Source organism: Salvelinus fontinalis, chromosome 27, assembly GCF_029448725.1.
Source record: "Salvelinus fontinalis isolate EN_2023a chromosome 27, ASM2944872v1, whole genome shotgun sequence".
NCBI lineage: Eukaryota > Metazoa > Chordata > Actinopteri > Salmoniformes > Salmonidae > Salvelinus > Salvelinus fontinalis.
Window position 1 is genome coordinate 19,693,742 of NC_074691.1, and position 26,174 is coordinate 19,719,915.

The window sequence follows — 26,174 nt, forward strand, 5'->3', positions numbered from 1 at the left end:
TTTGATTTCATTTTAAGGCAGCAAAATATGAAGACTGTGCTGCAAGAGTTGTGTAGACTTACAACAGGCACTGTATTTCTCTTTTCCTCTGAAGCAGAGTACATTTTCACTAATGAGGTGAGAAGACCGTGTGCTGTACTGGTGGACAGTCTCTCATTCCTCAGAGACACACTCGTAATTATATTCTTAAATCCTTAGTCTTAAGAGTCATTCTTCACTCAGCTGTCAGATAGACAGCAGGCTACCCAATAGAACACTGTCCTACCCTCAGTGGGTATGGTAACACCCTTTAATGCTACAATATGCGTTAGAGCTGCTGCCATCAGGATTACCTTTACAGATTCAGAAAGAAACATCATACCAGCATATTTTGGCGACGCCAACATTCGTAAAGTTAATTTATTTGACAACCAATCAAATGACAATCAGGATGAAAAAAAAAAAACAGCTGAGCAGGACAAACATTCAGGATCAGGAGGATACAGTCAGTGAGTCAGTTAATGCTGCACAGTAGTGTTTAAATAACAATACAAACATCACATAATGCAGTCTATCAAACTATGGAGAGAGAACACCTCACCTATAGTCTGACAATCAGTCACACACTACCGCATGCTGTTGTATTGTGATGGAAAAACCTACGACTGTTTGAAACACTGTAGCCTATTATACATAAATAATTCAATTTCACCTGAAAAAGCTAGGTGAAATTTCAGGGGGACATTCTACCACAGTCCAGTCTCACTTCTGAGATTAGTTTTTCTCAGAGATAGAGGACTTATCTTTGTATCTGTGGCATTGTAGCGTCTGTGACAGCATGGGCAGCACCATTTTGAAGTAGTCAATTCTCTTCACGATTGTCTGATCTCTCCTGATCACCTGGTTGGACATGACTCCAAGAGTCACCAGGAGGGATCAGCCAAGGAATTTGGAAGTTCCAAACAGTTGACTATATTAAAATTGGGGAAGTCCTCAATGTCACTGCCAATGCTAAGACGGTCTCTTCTTTTACTAATTGGCAATGAACTATGCTGATTTCTACTACGTAGCTGTCTGTTAAAATGTTGCTGTATGTACACCAACTGTGTGGGCATCCTACTGTATTTGACAATATGTCTACATCTTACGACATTGGTACTGAGAGACATGGTGCTTCTACAACAGCCATACTACATACAGTTCAATTAAAAAGTATGTGTTTTTCTTATAATTTCAGCAATAAAGGTTTCTTCGAAACAGAACATCTTCAGTGCAATTGGCAAAGACAAAATTAAATGTTTAATGGTAATTTGATCAGGAAGAAACAGTAACATACATATATTCAGCTAGACGGTCATTGAACTGTACGTAGCTACATCACTAGCATGCAAAGTCAGGTCCAGCACTCATCATAAGGCATTTTCTCCATGTACAAGCTGCCTCTGTCACTAGGAAATCCAGTTTAAAGTGCAAAGTTCACAGATTAGATAGTTTGACCTACAGCACTACAATGTAAAGAGCTACATTTACTATACAAGGAAAAGGAGATGAGTGGACAGAAAGGTGTAACAGATCTAATAAGCATTAGATTTACTTACACCAAGCAGAACTGTTGTTGTTTAGTTCCTAAGAAATGTACCCACACGAAAAACATAAGTTTACTATAGAATACTACAGTACTTACTATACTACACAATGTAGTATCCCCCGATCATGTGTAGTACTTACTATAGAATATTGAAGTACACTATAGTAAATACTACAGTATTATCTGCCAAAAAAACACTGTAGTGTTCATCTGTTACTGTGACTTGTTATTGGCTTCGTTGGGAGGATAGAGAGCTGCATGATGCTGATTACATTGTTCTTCGTGAGAAGGAGGAAGAGGAGTTAATGGACTGGATTGTAAACTGGGTCTGATCATTAGTTTGGTCTTGGGATGATGACTGAATACACAAGCACACACAAATGCACACACGAATGCACGGACGAACACACACAATGACAAAGTTACTCAGTAAACATGAACCTTGTAAAAATTGACACGTCAATGGACAATCCGGTAAACTACTGGCATGGGTTGACAGAGACAATACATAGTAGAAACAAAACCTACAGAACACTGCATAATGGGCAGTTAACACTAATCACAATATGACATTTTGTCAGAAACAGACATCAACTGGTTATGACAGTGACACATATAGAGCACGCCCAGTTTACACTAGCACAGTTTACACTAGCACAGTTTGGGAGTCAGTTTACACTAGCACAGGAAGGAAGGAGTCTCACAATGTCACGGGTACAGAAGGTGTCACAGCACCGTCCAGGTACAGAAGTCATTTATTAAAACACAGAATATGGACTATCTTCAGATGGGGCTATTTCAGCCTGGAAGGCCAGTCTGTTTCAGAGTTGGCTAAACTGGACTGTAGACTGCCTGATCTGGCTAGTTCAGAAAACCTCAAACCATCATAAGACTTATAATTATTGCCATTGTACTTCGTTTTGCGACAATCTGTAAGAGCATGAGCTGAAAGTACGAGCCCCAGACACACCGGCAGAGACGTATTCTTAGGAAGCTACTTCTGTGACCAGTATCTACTGTCCAGTCCAGGCTCGTCTCTCTCCACTCACATACAAAGGGCTAACAATCATAATGATGACGTCATCAGTAGGGAAAGGATGAGGAGGACCTGATATAATAACGTGGCACTATCGTTGGACTAAACACACTGACTGTAGTTGTAATAAAGGATAATAATGGCAGTATGATTACAGGTAGGGGGGGTATGTTGCTAACTTGCTTTCCCTCCTGCAACATCTCTCTGGTGTATTACAGACGTTAAGATGTCTGAGGGAACTACACACTAGATCATCTCTAACGTCTCGGGTTTTAAAACGGCCTGTGTGGCATCAATATGAGTCAGTAACATTCATTCTAGAGTCAAAATTGATTACAAAGTGTAAATAGGATAAAACCTAGTATATGAAGTAACTTCCTGAAGGGTTGGGTATGGATTAGGATCATGCCCACTAGCAGCCAGAACCTCCAGTGAGACAGACCTGCCAAATACGCAGCGCCTCAGATTTGTTTACATAAGACAACCCGTCAACAACGTTATGTTGAAATAACCACTGGCCCTAATCCCTTTAAGGACTGGCCACATGCGGATGTGTTTGAAAATGTCAAACCCCCGAGTCTGCCACTTTTTTGGGGCAAAATGAGAATTGAGAATTGAGACGATCTTGTATCGCACTTGTATCCCATCTGTAACTCAATTTCGAGTGACTTAATAAGCTGATTGTGGCCTGGCTGCTCAATACGCCTTCTAGCTACTACTTGCTAGCTTCATTGACAAACAGAGTTGTAATTTAGCTGGAAAGTGATTTTGGGCACTGATAAACAGCTTGCAGATGATGAAGTTGTAGACAAGTTATTGTTCTCAGAAATCAGTCCTGAGCTCACAGCCAGACTTTCCCGACTCGATAATGCAGTGCACGGACTAGTTTTTCATGCACGTTTATTTACTTGAGATATACTGCATCAAACACCTTAGCTAGATCTAAAATTGCATGACTAAATTAATTACAGATGTTTTTATTGATCTTAAATTAAATCAGACTATTTTGAAGAAGTGGCTGTGTTATTGTACAGTGACTCAGGAGGGTCAAACAACAGTACCTGTCAGGATACGATTAAGTGAACATAACACACCCACATCAATCCACACCCCTAAGACAACTCTCATTTGACATCAGCCATGCCCACTAGCATTTCTTAATGAGCAATCTTCAAAATGAGGCTACATCAGGAAGTGCAGTCGCCCTTTAATACGTCTGAGGGAACTACTCCCTAGATCTTCATCACTCTCCTCTCCACTGCTCTCTGTCTGGCAGTAACACCAAACATAATATTATAGTATCTTTACAGGCCATCCCTGTTCCAGTCACAGTCCGTCCTGATTTTATGCCATACTGGATAGTTCTCATTTATATACTCTTAAACATTTAGTAGATATTTCCCTTAACTATAGCTAGTCAGTGCAATCTAAAATGATATTTATAGATCTATACACAAAAAAAACTAATTTACATCATGTTTATAGCTAGATATGTCATGTACTTCTCTGTATACACACACACAATCTTAATTTGACCCTGCTTCTCACAGCAGGAAAATAATCCAACAGCAACAGGAAATGTGAATTATAATTATTGGACATTTTTGTAAGGGTTGATACATTTTTCGTTAGGTCAAATCAAGTCACATTTTTAAGTGGAAATTACGAACTTTAGAAGCCTTTTTAAACCTTGAATACACTACAATTACCATTTCTTGCGACAACCGAGAGATAAAATTAAGATAGCAGATCTGTATATGACAAATAATAATGTGGGTTGATTAATTAGTCTATATGGGTCGTTCAACAAAATGAGCACCTTTCGAAATTGTGCATCAATATTCAATTTTAAAACCCTGTTATAGTCAATGAAGTGCCATTTTTTATAGACCATATGGAGAACTAAATAAATATTTTTGTATATGAATAAAGACTTGCTAAAGTGCAAAGATTCAGCATTTTGACATGTCCTTCCATGCACCCTCTGACTTCCAGGAAGATTTTAACCTACTTAACCCCACAAAAGTTTTCACCATCAAAGCCCTTGTTGCTTTGACAAAGTCATTTCTGAAGATGATCATTTATTTCATGTGATTAGTGATTCATTTTAAGGTAAAAAAACAAAACATGTCCCTCCTATTATGGTTAACCCTGTTATGTGAACTGAATATGGTGAAACTATTCCTTTGAAGAAAAAGAAAAAAACATCAAGAAATGTTGAACATCTAATAGTGAAATCATAATGTAAGAGCAGGTGAGCTGGTTCTACTCTTTTTGGCCATTTTCTGGTGTTTTGTGGTGAAAACTGAGTGGGTCGAGCATAACACGTAAACCCTGTGACCCATTCAGACAGGCTAGAAATGTTTTAACAAAAACATGTGAAGCTTCCATGCATTTGCCCCTCCCTGTTGCACACAACAAGCTTCCAATCCCTTCTAACGGGATTTATGGCTGATTTAAGATGAAATCGTCAACCCTGTTACTTTATTTGGCACTTAATAGGCACTTACTATATATAGTATTATTATTATTTTTATCTCTTGCTCTTTACAACAATGTTAAAATTAGGTGAAATCAGAAGTTTTTTTTAACCAAGTTCCACATCTCAAAAGGCACCGTATTGATGGAACGACCCATATGCTAGTGTTTGAGTATGTAAACATAACTGTACACTCTTCAGATCCTTACAAAGTGGAAAAGCTATGACTGGTTTTATGAACGGTTAGACTGGTTGAATCTAGTTCTGCTGTCACCTGTAGGGCACGCTCACATTTCGGAGGACAGCACACACGTCACACACTTTAACCTTTGCAGTCAAATCATGGATTAAAATATACAACATTTAAAAAGGGGGTAAAAAATAGAAAATGAAGATAATTTGAGTCAGCATCAAAAGCACTCCCGGCTAACACGCAGCGATACAAAAAAATACTCTGGAGTTCTCACCCCAGAGACTTAAAATAAAAGCCTAAAAAGACATGAAAAGCACCAAGCAAACACAATGCACCGTTGATTTAGAACTGAATGGTCTGAGAGCAGGGAGTGGGGATAGTGTTTCAGAAGTAGTCATCCCACTGAAAACTAAAACACTAGATTACCTACATTTTTCATTACAGCTTCCATTGCCAGGTACTTAACATTGTCCCTTTCCAGTACTGAAAAACAAAATAATTACAATACAATAAAACTAATGAGAACATTTGATTATGTTATATTTGGCAATTAGCCATTTTGTTGTTGGTGCACTTTGGGTAGTAATGCATCCAGTGAGGGATAAATTAGGACAACGACTAGACACTAGTAATGGGCTCAAGGGTGGTGTTTAGAGTGGTGGGCATGCAGAAAGTTAATCAGGGGGAAAAGGAGAAGGTTAAAACTGGGGATCACTATGTTCTCTCCTCCCTGTTCTATCCATCCTCAGTCCATCCATTGTTCTTCTCCACGGTCTTTCTGGCTACAGTCTAATCCAAGCCGATGGCAGTCATATGGGAATTTTTAGGATGGAGGGAGGGGGTCGAGCAAAGGGTGAAGGGTCAATAGCTCACACTGCTGCCTTTTTGTTTGTCAATTTGATTTGTCTGCGATCACAGTGCAAAAAACACATTGTCAGTCATGTCAGTAGCTCTTGACAGAATGAGAATGGGGAGCAGGGGGAACAGGGCACAGTATCTGTAGTTGTTTTAACACCGAGGGCTGCTGTAGCTCCACCCCCCGTTCCCCTCTCCTCCTAGGGTGACCCCTGACCTTTAGGGCTAGTAGACACAGAGGTCAGGGAACTTCATCTCGTAGACGGGCACCGAGCGGCTCTGAGTCTGGCCGTAGCCTGATGAGATGGTGCCAGACGGGCTGGGAGGGGGTCTGGGAAGGGCAGAGAGAGAGAACTTCATCATCAAGAACATGGGGAAGGTGTTCTAAAACATTCCAAATTATGTTGCTCAAGTCATAGAGTGTGCCAGATATTTAACAGGACAGGTTGGAGGGTACAATTATATCATACTAAGTGCCTACGGGAATCCTCTGTTCTCTTGGCATGTGGACTGGCATACTTTACAGTGGTGAGAAGTATGTATGCGTTTATGTGGGTGGGGAGGGGGTAAAGGTATTAATTCCAATTGATGCTGTTCAAGTCATAGTGTGCCTACTTGTGCCCATACCAAGACTCCAGTATGCACCTAACATTATGATATAATTGTACCCTCCAACCTGGCCTGTTAAAAACATGCAGGTTGGCATTTATTCAGATGAGTAATCTACCAGAGGCTGCACTATAGTGTTCAATAGCTGGCACAGCCACCGTGCCAGCTTAAACCTAACCCTAATACTTAGCCCTAACCTTCAATTAAGACCAAAAAGCACATTTCCGATATAGCCAATTTTGACTCCAGAGGAAACGTCTAAATTCTGCCTCCAGGGCAACACCCTGCCAATAAACGCTAACCTCCGTTAAATATCTGGCTCCTGAGCAACACCATCCCCCCCTCCACCCACACAAACACACTCCTCATGTCTACAATGTACACTCACCTCCATATGTATTTGGACAGTAAAGCTAAAATAAAAAATGTGTCTCTACACTCCAGCATTTTGGATATGAGGCTACAGTAAAGAATCTCACCATTTATTTGAGGGTATTTTCATGTCATAAGTACTGGGACACATTCACTCAGTGTATTAAAGTAGTCAAAAGTTGAGTATTAGGTCCCATATTCCTAGCAGGTAATGACTACATCAAGCTTGTGACACTGCAAACTCGACGGATGCATTTTGCAGTTTGTTTTGGGTTACATTTTCACCCTAAGGAACTGAATGGTGAATGATAACTGAAGAAATGTTCTGAGTGAGTGGATGTTTCTGAGCACTTCTAAAGTGGGAATTACATCATCATAGCTTCTGTTTGGACTATTCTTTCTTTTCTTCTTGTTTCTTACCGGATTGTGATCTCAAAGATCTGATTGAGTTTGCTCTGCAGCAATGTGGCCTGTAAAGAACAAGCAGAGACCAGCATCAGAGTCAGAAATAGAATGAAACCACAAAATAAAAAATACAAAAGTAAGATAATGAATTGAAAAACTCAACAGTGATATTTAAATCATGCAACGGCAGAATTTAGGTTTTTTAAACATGGGGGTAGAATTATATATTTTTTTACCCTGGCACCGCAGTGGGCAGCTATCTCCTCGAAGGGGGCCTTCTGGAACTTCTCCACCACCTGCCTCCTGCGCTCTCTCTCCTGCTCCTCCATCCCCACACTGTCCACTGAGGAGACACACACAATTCGGTATTGTTGTACTACTGATACAATCACAATGTCCTTGGAGGGACAGATTGATAACGGTCCAATAGAACACATTACTGTCTGCTAACTCAATGTCCTGCTGCCTGACCAAATGACTCATGAGTGATACAGCGCTGATGGGTACTTACCGATGGCGTTTTTCAGAGTTTCAAATGTGATCTCCTCTGCTGGAGTCCTCTGTAGAATGAGAGAGAGAGAGAGAGTGAGGGACAGAAGAGATGGGGGACATTTTTGGTGTGCAAGTGTTTGTGTTTCTCCTTACCTCCTCTTTCTCTGGGCTGTTCCTAGACTCTACCTCCACCTGTAGTGAGATAGTCTCTCCAATGCTCTTCCTCTTGGACAGACGGTCCTCGTCTAGAGAGAGCACAACAATTTAGCTGAAAAATGACCCACGATGAGTACAATGGCTTGGGATTAAAGAGGCAATCTGGAATTCAATCAACAACAAAGTGGTCACCCAGTGACGAAGGTGCAGTACACACTATTAACTCAGGTGCATTGTAGAAGAGGTGCAATTCACCTCTTTTTTATTTCCATTCACTCTACAGGCATGGATCAAAACACAGGCTGCGTGCATCGCTGTTCCAAAGGTTAACCATTTCAGTTGGATTACTCCTCATCACCCATCCTTTTTGAAGCTACTGATCTTAGTAAGATTTGAGCACATGTTCTCATGCAAGGTGAAAGGTGTGTGTTACCTGTGAACTGAGGGATGTAGGGTGTGGCCAGCCTGTCTGTGTTGTAGCCACTGCCCCCCAGGACTTCTGTGATCTTAGACTGCTGGAACAGAACATCCCCCTCCAACTTCTCCAGAGAGGCAGGGAGCCTGGGAGACAGGAAAGAAGAGACGCAGAGCACAGAGACCGAAGACAAACGGTAAGAGAGATGGGGGAGAAGAGAGATGAAAGAAGAGGGGGACAGGACAGAAGACATGGAAAGACAGAAGGAAGATCAGAGAAGGACTAAACGAGAGGAGACTTCTTCATTTACTCCAGATCTTATTTACTCCACATCTTAAAAGACTGGGGAGATGAAGTATGAAAGCAATATATGGAGGAAAGTAACCCTGCATCCATAAGCTGCACCGCTTTCATCTGTAGAGTTCACAAAAGCCTTGAGGAAGTTCACAGAGCGACAAACAGCAAAGAGCACACAGATACACACACACACACACACACACACACAGAACTTAGAATAGCTCTCTTTAAATGCATCACTAAAAGGATTTACGGGTTGAGACGAAAAGGAAGGAAGGTCTGTTAAAAGCTGTGTTGACTGTGGCTGAATGCTTCATGAATCATAAGTGAAATGTCTTTCTAATGGAAAGAACAAAAGAGGGCTGTGGGAAGAGCAAGAACCCAGACTACTACTCCTATTCACTGAGTAGTGCTGAGCGATTAGTGAACTTCGAGGTCGGTTCGATTCAAAATTGATTTGGGGTGAAAGCTGTAAAACAAGTCCCATGTTGGTAGTGACTGCCCATTACTGCTTATCACTAATTAACCATCATTTATTCACATTACTTTACAAAAATATTTCAGTTGTTGTGTATATTACATTTATTTTAATTGATTAATTAATTATTTCATTCTATATCTCATATCTATAGAGCTTTGGCCTATGCTGTCTGATAAAATCACAATTTTGTAGTTCTTCAAAGTAAATAAGGCATAACTTTTATAATCATGTATTTTCAGGTAGATACCTCGCGGCGCAACAGCTGCTCTATCTCCTCAAAATCTTGCATCCTTCTGTTTCTTCCATAGGAGGCATAAAAGAAACACAGACCAGACAAGTAGATGCACAATGGATTATGCTTATTGTAGTTAATTACCACATTTTATGAGATAAACTATGTAGAATATTGGCCTGTTGGAAACTCCCATCGCACAGTTCAGGCTGGATCTGATTTATCTCTAGAGAAACTGTGCAATGTGTGAATTAAGCTTGCAGAAAAAAAGAGAACGAAATGGAATTCAAAATAATTTAACCAATGTCGGTCAATTAGTTGTTTAAAAAAATTAAAATAACAAACATTTCGGTTAATCGCTCAGAACTACCACTGAGACCTATAATATAATATCATACAGTGCCTTCAGAAAGTATTCATACCCCTTGACTTATTCCACATTTTGTTGATTTAAAAAAAATCATAATAATTCTTACCAACCTACACATAATTCCCCATAATGACAAAGTCAAAACATATTTATTTTTTTGGCAAATTTATTGAAAATTAAATGCAGAAATATATCATCTACATAAGTAGTCACACCCATGAGTCAATACTTTGTAGAAGCACCTTTGGCAGCGATTACAGCTATGAGTCTTTCTGGGTAAGTCTCTAAGAACTTTGCACACCTGGATTGTACAATATTTGCACATTATTCTTGAAAAAAATCCTAAAGCAATTTTCAAGTCTTGACATAGATTTAAGCCAATTTAAGTCAAAGCTAACTAGGCCACTCAGGAACATTAAATATTGTCTTGGTAAGCAAACCATTGTATATTTGGCCTTGTGTTTTAGGTTATTGTCCTGCTGAAAGGTGAATTTGTCTCCCAGTGTCTGTTGGAAAGCAGACTGAACAAGGTTTTCCTCTAGGATGTTGCCTAGATGTCCACCACCATGCTTGACTAGTACTCTGTGTTGTGTTGCATTTGCCCCAAACATTACGATTTGTATTCAGGAAATGAAGTCCATTTCTTTGCCACATTTTCTGCAGTTTTGCTTTAGTGCCTTTTTGCAAACAGAATGCATGTTCTGGAAAAAAAAAATCTTAGCTTCCTTCTTTTCACTGTCATTTAGGTTAGTATTGTGGAGTTACCTACAATCTTGTTGATCCATCCTCAGTTTTCTCCTGTCACAACCATTAAACTCTGAAACTGTTTTAAAGTCACCATTTGCCTCAAGGTGAAATCCCTGAGCGGTTTCCTTCCTATGAGGCAACTGAGTTAGGAAGGACACCTATATCTTCATAGAGTCTGGGTGTATTGATACACCATCCAAAGTGTAATTATTAACTTGACCATACTCAAAATGTGGGAAAAGTCGTAGGGTGTGAATACTTTCTGAAGGCACTGTAGATGCAAATGAATCACTAAATCACACTAAATAATTAATACACTTCAGAAATGACTGTCAACGCAACAAACGTGAGCAAGAAAAAGGAGCTGAACGTAGACTACAGGAAAAGGAGGTCCGAACACGCCCCCATTCACATCGACGATGCTGTAGTGGAGCGGGTCGAGAGCTTCAAGTTCCTTGGTGTCCACATCACCAACAAACTATGATGGTCCAAACACACCAAGACAGTCGTGAAGAGGGCGCGACAATGCCTATCCCCCCTCAGGAGACTGAAAATATTTGGCATGGGTCCCCAGATCCTCAAAAAGTTCTACAGTTGCACCATCGAGAGTATCCTAACCGGTTGCATCACTGCTTGGCATCCGTAAGGTGTTACAGAGGGTAATGCGTATGGCCCAGTACATCACTGGGTCCAAGCTTCCTGCCATCCAGGACCTTTACACTAGGCAGTGTCAGAGGAAGGCCGAAAAAAATGGTCAAAGACTCCAGCCACCCAAGTCATAGACTGTTCACTCTGCTACCGCACGGCAGGTGGTACCGGAGCGCCAAGACCAGGTCCAAAAGGCTCCTTTTTATACACTGCAGCTACTCTGTAACGCTCGTCTTCCTCCTCGTCTGAGGAGGAGCAAGGATCGGACCAAAATGCAGCGTGGGTTGAATACATAATAATTTTAATAATATCAACGAAGACGAAAAACACTTGATAAACTACAAAACAACAAAACAACGTGAACAGACCTGAACAAGAGAACATAAAACATGAACGCACGAACAGGAACGAACGAAACGAAACAGTACCGTGTGGCGAACAAACACAGACACAATCACCCACAAACAAACAGTGAGAAACAGTCTACCTTAATATGGTTCTCAATCAGAGGAAACATAAAACACCTGCCCCTGATTGAGAACCATATCAGGCTAGTTGAATGAACCCAACATAGAAACACATAACATAGAATGCCCACCCAGCTCACGTCCTGACCAACTAAACAATACTAAACAAAGGAAATAAGGTCAGGAACGTGACATACTCGCTGTTTATTATATATGCATAGTCCCTTGTACCCTACCTACATGTACATATTATCTCGACTAACCTGTACCACTGCACATTAAATCGGTACCCCCTGTTAATAGCCTCGTTATGGTTATTTTATTGTGTTACTTTTTTAAACTTTAGTTTATTTAGTAATTTTCTTAACTCTGATTTTCTTAAAACTGCATTGTTGGTTAAGGGCTTGTAAGTAAACAATTTACGGTAAGTTCTACCTGTTGTATTTGGCGTATGTGAAAAATACAATTTGATTTGAAAATAACTAGGGCTTTACAATGATGGTGAAAACTAGGGAGAAATTGTGGGTTTAAGTGGGTTAAAATCTTCCTAGAAGTTACACAGGGTGCAATATTGGGGAAACATTTCTACTTAAAATATCAAAGGGACGCACGCAAAAGGCACTCGTAGTAGAACAAACCATATCTACATATACAAAAATATAAACACAACATGTGCTGTTCCCATGTTTCATGAGCTGAAATAAAAGATCCCAGAAATGTTCCATATGCAAAAACAGCTTATTTCTCTCAGATTTTGGCACAAATTTGTTTACATTCCTGTTATTGAGCATTTCTCCTTTGTCAAGATAATCCATCCACCTGACAGATGTGGCATATGAAGAAGCTGATTAAAAGGCATGATAATTACACAGGTGCACCTTGTGCTGAGGACAATAAAAGGCCACTCTAAAAATGTGCAGTTTTGTCACACAACACAATGCCACAGATGTCTCAAGTTTTGAGGGAGTGTGCAATTGGCATGCTGACTGCAGGAATGTCCACCAGAGCTGTTGCCAGAGAATTTAATGTTCATTTTCCTACCATAAGCTGCCTCTAATGTCATTTTAGAGAATTTGGCAGTACGTGCAACTGGCCTCACAACCGTAGACCACGTGTAACCACACAAGCCCAGGACCTCCACATCTGGCTTCTTCACCTGCGGAATGATCTGAGACCAACCACCCGGACAGCTGATGAAACTGAGGACTTTTTCTGTCTGTAATAAACCCCTTTTGTGGGGAAAAACTCATTCTGATTGGCTGGGCCTTGCTCCCCAGTGGGTGGGCCTATGCCCTCACAGGCCCACCCATGGCAGCGCCCCTGCCCAGTCATATGAAATCCATAGATTAGGGCCTTATGCACACTCTTGGCACTCTCTCAGATTTGTTTAACATGTTTTTGGTTACTACATGATTCCATATGTGTTATTTCATTGTGTTGATGTCTTCCCTATTATTCTACAATGTAGAAAATAGTAAAAATAAAGAAAAACCATGGAATGAGTAGGTGTGTCCAAACTTTTGAATATATATTATTACATATTTCTGCCATTGGCTCAATGACTGGAAGTCTATGGGAAAAGCTAGCATGTCATTGTGCAAACGCCATTACCAAACACCCCCTCTCCCCCCTCCCCCCACTACCCTCGTCACCACTGCTGTCAAAAAACCTAGGGGAAACACAGCTTTACCTATACCAATCTTAACAAATACCAAAGTGATGTAAACCTACTTGGGGTTTTCTATGAAGACATCCTCAGGGAGGAGGAAGGGTACCTCCTTCTGTCTCATCTCAATCACCTGGGAGGGAGTGAGCAACACACAAGTCATTCATTAGAGGAGTCCTACATCTGCACATTGCAGGCAGAGAGTGGTCTGATGCACACAGGTACCTCGTGTATGTGCTGACAGAAGGTGGGGACGGTGGTGAGTTGACAGATGAGGTTGAGGTAGGCAGCAGAGAGGGCATGGACAGCACAGCGGTTATAGACTGACAGAGACTCCTCATTGGTTTGAGCCAACTCCTACAGGAGAGAGAGAGAGATCACACTGATAACCTTGGTCCTGGGAGGCTTAAATGTGTGTGTGTGTGTGTCTGTGTCTGTGTCTGTGTCTGTGTCTGTGTGTGTGTGTGTGTGTGTGTGTCTGTGTGTCTGTGTGTGTGTCTGTGTCTGTGTCTGTGTGTCTGTGTGTCTGTGTGTCTGTGTGTCTGTGTGTGTGTGTCTGTGTGTGTGTCTGTGTGTGTACCTGCAGGGCCAGGGCCAGTCTGATGAGGTCCACCACCACCTCTTCGTTGGCCAGTTCCATGCTGATGAGGGCCAGCAAGGTGTAGAGCGTCTCAAAGTGCTGCGGACCACTGCTCTGCTCCTTACACGCCAAGTAGATGTGGCGATACAACTGCTGTGCATGCTGGGAATTAGAGAAAGAGAGGAGAGTGAGGCAGGAGGGGGTGGCAGATGGAGAGAGGGAGAGAGAGAGAGAGAGAGAGAGAGAGAGAGAGAGTGAGGAAGGTGGAGAGAGATGGTGATAGAGAGAGCAAGCTGGTGATAGAGAGGTTTACCTTTTTCATGAAAAGGTTGTCCTGTCGAGAGCACTTATCCACTTTCAGTTTGAGAACAGAGATATCTGATATAATGCTGTAGGAGGAGACAGGAAACTAGCATTATTATATGGACAGATACAGAGAGAGTGAAAGCATAGCGCAGTGCTTCTTGCAGGACAGGTCAAGAAGACAAGATGCCTCAAAATGACAAGTGCAAGCCTGAGGAAAGAATGATAGTGACAGAGAGAGAGAAGGGATGACAATCAAAGAGAGACAAAAGCCTGACAGTGAGAGTGAAAGATAAGGACAGAGGGATAGAGAGAAGGACAGAGGGATAGAGAGATCTGTCTGAGGGGCAGAAATAAAGACAGATTGGGGGGGAAGCGAATGAGAGAAAAAGTGAAAGAGTCACAAAGAGCTTGGCCTGAGGAGTGTTCTGACCTGATGCTGGAGAACTTGGGTGTGTTGTCGTGTCTGTCTATAACACTGAGGAGGATGGTGAGCACCAGCAGTCTGACCTCCGGGTCCTCCATCAGAGAGAAGGACAGCAGCGGCTCCAGGAACGAGTTGGGCAGCGCCGTCAGCATGTTGGTGGTCTGGAACCCTGTCGTCACCTGGGGAGAGGGAGGAGAGAGCGTGGGGAGGGGAGGGAGGAGGAGGAAGAAAGATTTAAAGAAAGAAAGAGGAAGATTGATGTAGGCCAGTTGACAGAAACCTACACATGCACACAGAGTTTGGTGACTACTGAGAAGTCTCTAATGTTAATGTCTCACCTGAACCAGTGACTTCAGCAGCATGATCTGGATCATCCTGGTCCCTTCACAACCCCTTCAAATAAAAAGAGTTGTCAGGAAAGTGTGAGAGTGTGCGTGAGTGTGCGTGTGAGTGTGTGTGTGTCCTCACCCTGAGCCTGCGTTGGTGAGTGCGGGGTGTACCCCTGGTACAGGAATCTTGCCCATGATGAAGAGCATGACCTCGGAGCGCTGGTATGTAGGGAGGGTGTTCGCAAACGACCCTGGAGAGTTACAAATAGTTCAAATGAAAGTCAATATTTTGGTAGTTATAGATCTTGAAAACTTGACTGCTGACATGCAAAACATTTTGGGACTATATCAGCAATGGACTAATGAAACAAATACCAAACATTGTTTTTGGGTGGAATTTTTCTTTAAGGAGAGACTGGCTGCAAATCTAGTGTGTGTGTGGACAATCACACACACACTGACCAATAGTCCTGATGACGGCTTCCTGTAGCTGTCTCTCCTCATGTGTTTTGATGATCTTGATGCCAATGTTTCCGCTGGCGTCGTAGGAGCCAGTCAGCTCGTAGTCCACACTGAGACGCAGCTGCCTTAGCAGAGTGTTAAACACCTCCAACACAGTGGGGCCTGACACACACACACACACACACATTAGAGAAAGAACCCCATACACTTTCAATGATAACAAACCTCTCTCTGGTGGACAGATTATAATAGTGAATGAAGTGTGAAGAAAATGTGATCTGGACACGCAAGCCAGGACAAGGTGTGTGTGTGTGTGTGTGTGTGTGTGTGTGTGTGTGTGTGTGTGTGTGTGTGTGTGTGTGTGTGTGTGTGTGTGTGTGTGTGTGTGTGTGTGTGTGTGTGTGTGTGTGTGGCAGACCTCTATCTACCCACCTACAGAGCCACTGGAAGCAATGGCTGCAGCCTCCAGGAGGACCTCCACTATCCCAGCACGCACTGTGGCTGAATTTTTACTGTTGGCATCCAGGTGACCTAGCAGCTGCTGGATGACCAGGTGAGAGTGCTGCGACTGGAGGATGGGGAGAAAGTGAGAGGGAGCGAGAAGGAGCGAAACAGGGCAAAAGAGGGAGAGAGAGAGAGAGAGAATTAATTTCAAACCACTTTATTGGGTCAATATAAAAACAGCCGTACATCAAAGCAACACAGAGAGTGGGAGTGAGAAGTAACTAGGATTTCAGTTGAATTGGGGTGAAAGTATGAGGTTTTCTGAGAGATGGGGGAGGATACAAAAAGCACTTTAGGTTGACTGACTTTTCTGCTATTTGACCATCCAAAGGTAACAGCTGCCAGAGAGAGAGGGGAGGGAGGGAGAGAGGGCGGGAGGACAGAAGGAAGGAACGGAGAGAGTGAGGAATAGAGGGAGTAGAAGTGACTCACCTGGATAGAGTACATGATGATCTTAAAGCAGCGGACTGCAAAGGTCTTCCCCTCCCACAGAGAGTGGTTATCTAAGTGCCTGGAGTGAGAGAACGAGCGTGAGAGACAGAACAGAGACAGAAAGAGTCAACGTGAAAGTTACAAAGTACAGACAGAAGAAAGACAGACAGAGAGAGAGATAACTGGCTGTTGACAGAACATTCCCCACAGAACCATGCTGCATCTTAGTCACAATGTGACAGCGATACACCGCACTAGTCCGCTAATACACAGCACTAGTCCGCTAATACACAGCACTAGTCCGCTAATACACAGCACTAGTCCGCTAATACACAGCACTAGTCCGCTAATACACAGCACTAGTCCGCTAATACTCAGCACTAGTCCGCTAATACTCAGCACTAGTCCGCTAATACACAGAACTAATCCACAAACTAATCCACTAATACACAGCACTAGTCCACTAATAAACAGCACTAGTCCACTAATAAACAGCACTAGTCCACTAATAAACAGCACTAGTCCACTAATAAACAGCACTAGTCCACTAATAAACAGCACTAGTCCACTAATAAACAGCACTAGTCCACTAATAAACAGCACTAGTCCACTAATAAACAGCGCTAGTCCACTAATAAACAGCGCTAGTCCACTTATAAACAGCACTAGTCCACTTAAAAACAGCACTAGTCCGCTTATAAACAGCACTAGTCCGCTAATACACAGCACTAGTCCGCTAATACACAGAACTAGTCCACGAATAAACAGAACTAGTCCAGGAATAAACAGAACTAGTCCACTAATAAACAGAACTAGTCCACTAATAAACAGCACTAGTCCACCAATACACAGCACTAGTCCACCAATACACATCACAAGTCCACTAATACACAGCACGAGTCCACTAATACACAGCACGAGTCCACTAATACACAGCACGAGTCCACTAATACACAGCACTAGTCCACTAAGGCACAGCACCAACGCGCAGCACTAGTCCACCAACGTGCAGCACTAGTCCAAAGTACTAGTCCACAAGTCCACAGCACTAGTTCACAGCACTAGTCCACAAGTCCACAGCTCTAGTCCACAGCACTAGTCCACAGCCCTAGTCCACAGCCCTAGTCCACTAGTCCACAGCCCTAGTCCACAGCCCTAGTCAACTAGTCCACAGCCCTAGTCCACAGCCCTAGTCTACAGCCCTAGTCCACAGCACTACTCCACTAAAACAGAGGGGACCAGGTCTTACATGAGTACTGGTGTGACAGCGTTCTTGATGTTGCCGTAGGCGGCTCGTCCCAGCAGCTCTCTGAAACAGCGCTCCGTCAGCTCTGCCGGACTCTCCTTCTCTTTCTCTGACGCCTGCAGGGGAGAGGGGGAGCGGCTAGAGAGACCGAGGGTGAAGAAGGTAGGATGAATGAAGGAGAGGGAGACAGGAGGCAGGGAGAGAAGGAGTAAGAGAGGAGGCAGGGAGAGAAGGAGTAAGAGAGGAGGCAGGGAGAGAAGGAGTAAGAGAGGAGGCAGGGAGAGAAGGAGTAAGAGAGGAGGCAGGGAGAGAAGGAGTAAGAGAGGAGGCAGGGAGAGAAGGAGTAAGAGAGGAGGCAGGGAGAGGAGGAGTAAGAGAGGAGGCAGGGAGAGAAGGAGTAAGAGAGGAGGCAGGGAGAGAAGGAGTAAGAGAGGAGGCAGGGAGAGAAGGAGTAAGAGAGGAGGCAGGGAGAGAAGGAGTAAGAGAGGAGGCAGGGAGAGAAGGAGTAAGAGAGGAGGCAGGGAGAGAAGGAGTAAGAGAGGAGGCAGGGAGAGAAGGAGTAAGAGAGGAGGCAGGGAGAGAAGGAGTAAGGGAGGAGGCAGGGAGAGAAGGAGTAAGAGAGGAGGCAGGGAGAGAAGGAGTAAGGGAGGAGGCAGGGAGAGAAGGAGTAAGAGAGGAGCAGAAATATATTTGAGTCAACGAAAACACTTTCACACGATTTCGACACACACATAAAAATCACACAAACAAGAGTGTTGTGTCCTTGCTGGCGTATACCTGCCTGAGGCACTTTTCCCTCTCTGTTGCTGTTTGTAATGAGGACAGAGTGTTTATGGTGACTGCACTTGAATTGGTGAGCGTGTATGCGTGTGTGTGTGTACACGTGAATGTGAAAGAGAGCAAGAGTGTGTGTGAGCATAAAGTGTTAATGTGCTTGTGTGTATGTGCAACAGTATGTTTGTATAATTTGCATTGAAGCCCTCTTCTCTCTCCTCTCTCTCCCTCTCAGGCTTTCCATAGTTAAAGCATTCTCCTCAGCTGAGCGGAACTCTTCTCTGTTCTACTCTCTTCCACGCCTGGCATCAGGTGGTCCTCCAATAACATAATTTATTAACCACACACGCCTTTCTTCTCGCCCCCCACCACCAGCACCACTGAAGAAGAGGTCATGGGACTTCCCGTCTCTGTATGGGTCCCGTCTCTGTAGAACTCCCTCATTAGCAGCCATGCTCTTACTGTAAACGCCCCCGAAAATATTAGATATCAAACATGCAATTGTAAATTATTCAAAACAAAACAAAATCTGCCACAACACATGGATAGCAGCATTTAAATCTATTCAACATGTGGGTAATTCGCTCTGCATTCGCTCTGCATTCGCTCTGCAGGTAGTATAACTTTTATAACTTTTCATTACATTTCATTATAGTACAACGATTTAATTTGTCCAACCTTAGCAATTTCTTCTTAACTAGCTACATGGCCGTCTGTGTATCAAAGATAACTGCGTAATTATCGTATTTCGTCGTCTCGTTGTCCACTGCTATCTGCCCAGCAGCTAGCAAACGTCCACCGTCTACCGAATAGTAGTATAACTTTTCATTACATTTCATTATAGTACAACGGTCTGATTTTCATTTTCATTACAGTACAACGGTTCGATTTGTTTGATCTTAGCTAGCTACATAGCCGTCTTTTATCAAACATAATTGCGTCGTTATTGAGGTTCGCTAGCGAGCTATTTTCGTTCGAAATTAACGCAACGTAGCCAACACTGCTAGCTAGCCAGCTTGCCACCGAAGAGCATTGTAGAAACGATTACAATACAACGGAACGACTTGTTTTGTGTAGTGTTAGCTAGCTACATAGTTTTCTTTGCTAGCTTTGTATCTAAGATAATTGTGTAACTTTGAGTAATTATCGGTTAGCTAGCCAGCTAGTTTCGCCTGCCGCGCTGCCGTCCTCCTACCTAGCCAACACTGCTAGCTAACACTGCTAGCTAGCCAACTTCTACCGAATAGCAGCACTGTAGAAGCTTACATTACAACGGAACGACTTGATTAGCGTAGTGTTAGCTAGTTGTCTTTGCTGTCCTTGTATCCATGATAATTGTGTAGTTTAGAGAAACTTAGAGAAACTGTCGAGGTCACCTAGCCAGGCTACTTCACCAGCCAGCAGTACTATATCATTTTAGTCAATAAGATTTTTAATTTTATTGATTTTTTGCTACGTAAGCTTAACTTTCTGAACATTCGAGACGTGTAGCCCACTTGTCATTCTAATCTCCTTTGCTTTAGCGTAGCCTCTTCTGTAGCCTGTCAAATATGTGTCCGTCTATCCCTGTTCTCTCCTCTCTGCACAGACCATACAAACGCCTCACACCGCGTGGCCGCGCCCACCCTAACCTGGTGGTCCCAGCCCGCACGACCCACGTGGAGTTCCAGGTCTCCGGTAGCCTCTGGAACTGCCGATCCGCGGCCAACAAGGCAGAGCTCATCTCAGCCTATGCGTCCCTCCAGTCCCTCGACTTCTTGGCACTGACGGAAACATGGCTCACCACAGATAACACTGCTACTCCTACTGCTCTCTCTTCGTCTGCCCACGTGTTCTCGCACACCCCGAGAGCTTCTGGTCAGCGGGGTGGTGGCACCGGGATCCTCATCTCTCCCAAGTGGTCATTCTCTCTTTCTCCCCTTACCCATCTGTCTATCGCCTCCTTTGAATTCCATGCTGTCACAGTTACCAGCCCTTTCAAGCTTAACATCCTTATCATTTATCGCCCTCCAGGTTCCCTTGGAGAGTTCATCAATGAGCTTGATGCCTTGATAAGCTCCTTTCCTGAGGACGGCTCACCTCTCACAGTTCTGGGTGACTTTAACCTCCCCATGTCTACCTTTGACTCATTCCTCTCCGCCTCCTTCTTTCCACTCCTCTCCTCTTTTGACCTCACCCTCTCACCTTCCCCCCCTACTCACAAGGCAGGCAATACGCTTGACCTCATCTTTACTAGATGCTGTTCTTCCACTAACCTCATTGCAACTCCCCTCCAAGTCTCCGACCACTACCTTGTATCCTTTTCCCTCTCGCTCTCATCCAACACTTCCCACACTGCCCCTACTCGGATGGTATCGCGCCGTCCCAACCTTCGCTCTCTCTCCCCCGCTACTCTCTCCTCTTCCATCCTATCATCTCTTCCCTCTGCCCAAACCTTCTCCAACCTATCTCCTGATTCTGCCTCCTCAACCCTCCTCTCCTCCCTTTCTGCATCCTTTGACTCTCTATGTCCCCTATCCTCCAGGCCGGCTCGGTCCTCCCCTCCCGCTCCGTGGCTCGACGACTCATTGCGAGCTCACAGAACAGGGCTCCGGGCAGCCGAGCGGAAATGGAGGAAAACTCGCCTCCCTGCGGACCTGGCATCCTTTCACTCCCTCCTCTCTACATTTTCCTCTTCTGTCTCTGCTGCTAAAGCCACTTTCTACCACTCTAAATTCCAAGCATCTGCCTCTAACCCTAGGAAGCTCTTTGCCACCTTCTCCTCCCTCCTGAATCCTCCTCCCCCTCCCCCCCCCCTCCTCCCTCTCTGCAGACGACTTCGTCAACCATTTTGAAAAGAAGGTCGACGACATCCGATCCTCGTTTGCTAAGTCAAACGACACCGCTGGTTCTGCTCACACTGCCCTACCCTGTGCTTTGACCTCTTTCTCTCCTCTCTCTCCAGATGAAATCTCGCGTCTTGTGACGGCCGGCCGCCCAACAACCTGCCCGCTTGACCCTATCCCCTCCTCTCTTCTCCAGACCATTTCCGGAGACCTTCTCCCTTACCTCACCTCGCTCATCAACTCATCCCTGACCGCTGGCTACGTCCCTTCCGTCTTCAAGAGAGCGAGAGTTGCACCCCTTCTGAAAAAACCTACACTCGATCCCTCCGATGTCAACAACTACAGACCAGTATCCCTTCTTTCTTTTCTCTCCAAAACTCTTGAACGTGCCGTCCTTGGCCAGCTCTCCTGCTATCTCTCTCAGAATGACCTTCTTGATCCAAATCAGTCAGGTTTCAAGACTAGTCACTCAACTGAGACTGCTCTTCTCTGTATCACGGAGGCGCTCCGCACTGCTAAAGCTAACTCTCTTTCCTCTGCTCTCATCCTTCTAGACCTATCGGCTGCCTTCGATACTGTGAACCATCAGATCCTCCTCTCCACCCTCTCCGAGTTGGGCATCTCCGGCGCGGCCCACGCTTGGATTGCGTCCTACCTGACAGGTCGCTCCTACCAGGTGGCGTGGCGAGAATCTGTCTCCTCACCACGCGCTCTCACCACTGGTGTCCCCCAGGGCTCTGTTCTAGGCCCTCTCCTATTCTCGCTATACACCAAGTCACTTGGCTCTGTCATAACCTCACACGGTCTCTCCTATCATTGCTATGCAGACGACACACAACTAATCTTCTCCTTTCCCCCTTCTGATGACCAGGTGGCGAATCGCATCTCTGCATGTCTGGCAGACATATCAGTGTGGATGACGGATCACCACCTCAAGCTGAACCTCGGCAAGACGGAGCTGCTCTTCCTCCCGGGGAAGGACTGCCCGTTCCATGATCTCGCCATCACGGTTGACAACTCCATTGTGTCCTCCTCCCAGAGCGCTAAGAACCTTGGCGTGATCCTGGACAACACCCTGTCGTTCTCAACTAACATCAAGGCGGTGGCCCGTTCCTGTAGGTTCATGCTCTACAACATCCGCAGAGTACGACCCTGCCTCACACAGGAAGCGGCGCAGGTCCTAATCCAGGCACTTGTCATCTCCCGTCTGGATTACTGCAACTCGCTGTTGGCTGGGCTCCCTGCCTGTGCCATCAAACCCCTACAACTCATCCAGAACGCCGCAGCCCGTCTGGTGTTCAACCTTCCCAAGTTCTCTCACGTCACCCCGCTCCTCCGCTCTCTCCACTGGCTTCCAGTTGAAGCTCGCATCCGCTACAAGACCATGGTGCTTGCCTACGGAGCTGTGAGGGGAACGGCACCTCAGTACCTTCAGGCTCTGATCAGGCCCTACACCCAAACAAGGGCACTGCGTTCATCCACCTCTGGCCTGCTCGCCTCCCTACCACTGAGGAAGTACAGTTCCCGCTCAGCCCAGTCAAAACTGTTCGCTGCTCTGGCACCCCAATGGTGGAACAAACTCCCTCACGACGCCAGGACAGCGGAGTCAATCACCACCTTCCGGAGACACCTGAAACCCCACCTCTTCAAGGAATACCTAGGATAGGATAAAGCAATCCTTCTGCCCCCCCCCCCCCCTTAAAAGATTTAGATGCACTATTGTAAAGTGGCTGTTCCACTGGATGTCATTAGGTGAATGCACCAATTTGTAAGTCGCTCTGGATAAGAGCGTCTGCTAAATGACTTAAATGTAAATGTAAATGTGGGTAATGCTGTATGAAGGTAGAGAAAATAAAACGATATGTTCCTCACCATTAATGAACCAATAAATACACCAAGAGAAGGTACACAGCAGATTGGTATCAGCGACCTTTCAATAAGCCTAGCATTTCCTTAACAAGTTAAAAACAATCAGTGAGTGACGAGATAAATGTCTCTAATTATATCCTCACGTTTACCTGTATTTATTTATTCATTCTGCAAGTCCGCTGAGAGAACAATCTCTTTCTTGTGGGTGACCTATTTCCAGCCTTACAATAAATGAAGATTTCTAGTTTGAATGTCCTTTGAATTACATGATCAAAGGAAGACATAACCACATTGTAGAAGTTAATTAGCTAGGGTGCTAGCCCCTGCAGGCCTACTAGAGCTGGCCGATAAGGACAAAAAATGATATCATGATAAACTGACCGAATTTTTTACGATACTGATAAATTGAATGATAAATGTATAACATGAAATGTGCACCGGTAACTTCTTTATATTACCATTAAAACGACTACTACTGGCTACTTTGAATGATGTGCTTTCAATTGTCCTGTTAGCAATAGTCCATATGAGCAGACTTCTTTCCTTTCTAACGCCACAGTCCTCTAATAAAGGCTACACAGATGACACAATCGCTAGTGCGCGCCACACTGCTCTTTCCCACTGGGACAAAAGGAACACTACAGAAACTGGAGGGCTGAGCACGCCCCCATTCACATCCACCGAGTTGTAGTGGAGACAGTCGAGAGCTTCATGTTCCTCAGTGTCCACATCACTAAAGACCTATCATGGTGCAAACACACCAACACAGTCGTGAAGAGAGTACGACAACGCCTCTTCCCCCTCAGGAGGCGGAGAAGGTTTGGCATGGGTCTTCAAATCCTCATAAAGTTCTACAGCTGCACCATTGAGAGCATCTTGACTGGCTGCATCAACGCTTGGTACGGCAACTGCTCGGTATTCGACCGCAAGGCGCTACAGAGTGTAGTGCGTATGGCCCAGTACATCACTGGGACCGAGCACCCTGCCATCAAGGACCTCTATACCAGGCTGTGCCAGAGAAAGGCCCTAAAAATGGTAAAAGACTCCAGCCATCCAAGTCACAGTCTGTTCTCTCTGCTAGCGCCAGAAGCCATGAGACTGCCAAATGGCTTGCCGGACTTTCTGCTTTTCACCCCCTACCTACATGGACATCAATCAATCAATAACCTAACCAAACCTACATATTATCTCAATCAATCACCCCAAGTACCTCGTGCCCCAGTACACCCGCTCAGTGCCGGTAATCCTTGTATATAGCCTCGTTATTGTGTTTCTATTTTCTTTTGATCTATTTGTAAAAAAATATATAATAATTGAACTGCATTGCTGGGAAAGGGCTCTTAAGTAAATATTTCACGGTAAAGTCTACAGTTGTTGTATTCAGTGCATGTGACAAATACAATTCAATTGTATTTATCGTGGTTATCGATATCAGTAAAATGCCTGCGATAAACGGTCGGTTCTGTTGGTATTAGCCAGTATCATAGTCCCAGTACTACTGCTGTTATCTGTGGCCAGTGATAATATGGAGAGTTCAGCAGGAGAGCTATTGGAGGACACAGCAGGACCAGACAGGGGACTGACGGATCTACTGAGGCCTAAGGAACAGAAGGAAATGGCCTAGGCTCTTTCTAGGTTAACTGTTTGTGCCATCTTTCCTTTGCTGACTATCTTTCATTCTTTCTCAAAAAATCTGAGGCTCTCTCTCTCTCAATTCAATTTCAATTTAAGGGGCTTTATTGGCATGGGAAACATATGTTAACATTGCCAAAGCAAGTGAAATAGATAATAAACAATAGTGAAATAAACAATACAATTTAACAGCAAACATTACACTCACAAAAGTTCCAAAAGAATAAAGACATTTCAAATGTCATATTATGTCTATATACAGTGTTGTAATGATGTGAAAAAAGTGAAAATAAATCAACATAAATATAGGTCTCTCTCTCGGATTTATTGGCGTCAGTGTGATTCAGTGCATGTGGAGACCTGCCAAAAACTGGATGGAGGCAGTCTGGCTCTACACTACCCTCTCCATCCCCCTCTCCCTCTCCCAGCATCTCTGCCACATTGCTCCCTCTTTCCTCTCCAGGACTCATTTGCTCGCTCAGTATTGTAGATGCATTTAATTATTTGTCTCCATCTTTCTTAATCACTTTGAGTCAATCATTACCTACCTCTCTCATCTTCTCTTCCTCCATTCCTTTCCCCATCCCTCCATCTCTCCCCCCTCCCACGTTTACTCTGTTTGTCCTTGGATGCAGTGCTGAAGACATGGCCTTGAGGTAACTGGACTGTCAGTGACATCAATCACAGATGAGTGGATAACAGCTGGCTGGCAGTGTCAACACAAACACCACCTGACCTGGACTAGCACACATGCGCAACCACCCACCCAAAGCTACAATGACTCATCAACAGCAACTCCACTCTCCAGTCCTTGTAGGCCTGGACTTTCAAACCTCTCACTCACAACATGGATGAGCTATTTGAACATAGACATATGTCTTCCTGTCAGGCGGTCACTTCTCTACAACCTCTTCGTAGTTTTCTAATATAATTAACTACCAAGGAAACTGTTATTAATGACCCTGCCCCTGACCGCTAGCCTCTTGATAACCCCTTACATTGACCCCTCACCTCTCAGTGCCCTCTCCACTCTGCAGGTTGAAGAGCAGTGAAGGAACGATCTTGTCCATGTGCTGGGGGTCCCAGATGTTAGACTGTAGGTCATCATTCACCGTCTTCCTCACAACCCCCTGCAGACCATTTATCCCAGCCATACGGATCCTGTAGAGAAGAGAAAGGGGACAAATGAATGAATCAACCAACCAATTAGTCAGTCTCTTGATATTAATCGAGGATAATTTAATCTTAAAATCACTCTCCCCATCAGGAAGATTTGTAACAAAGTAATCAAGTAAAAGACAATA

General features: G+C 44.2%; 1 protein-coding gene across 4 annotated transcripts in view; it reads right to left on the minus strand.

Moving 5' to 3' along the window:
* Positions 1–368: 368 nt before the first annotated feature.
* LOC129825245 (protein EFR3 homolog B) overlaps positions 369–26,174 on the minus strand; it is a 64,941-nt gene continuing 39,135 nt past the window's right edge. For all 4 annotated transcript variants that reach the window (XM_055885176.1, XM_055885174.1, XM_055885177.1 and 1 more), the window contains 18 exons: positions 25,882–26,031; positions 17,774–17,908; positions 16,525–16,603; positions 16,021–16,156; positions 15,589–15,750; positions 15,266–15,377; positions 15,136–15,190; positions 14,804–14,976; positions 14,381–14,456; positions 14,068–14,229; positions 13,713–13,844; positions 13,553–13,620; positions 8,598–8,725; positions 8,162–8,253; positions 8,028–8,076; positions 7,753–7,859; positions 7,532–7,581; positions 369–6,461 (listed from right to left, as the gene is read on the minus strand). In XM_055885176.1, the coding sequence (XP_055741151.1) occupies positions 6,356–6,461; positions 7,532–7,581; positions 7,753–7,859; positions 8,028–8,076; positions 8,162–8,253; positions 8,598–8,725; positions 13,553–13,620; positions 13,713–13,844; positions 14,068–14,229; positions 14,381–14,456; positions 14,804–14,976; positions 15,136–15,190; positions 15,266–15,377; positions 15,589–15,750; positions 16,021–16,156; positions 16,525–16,603; positions 17,774–17,908; positions 25,882–26,031 (1,972 nt within the window). In that variant the 3' untranslated portion in view covers positions 369–6,355. The remainder of the gene's footprint in view (positions 6,462–7,531; positions 7,582–7,752; positions 7,860–8,027; positions 8,077–8,161; positions 8,254–8,597; positions 8,726–13,552; positions 13,621–13,712; positions 13,845–14,067; positions 14,230–14,380; positions 14,457–14,803; positions 14,977–15,135; positions 15,191–15,265; positions 15,378–15,588; positions 15,751–16,020; positions 16,157–16,524; positions 16,604–17,773; positions 17,909–25,881; positions 26,032–26,174) is intronic.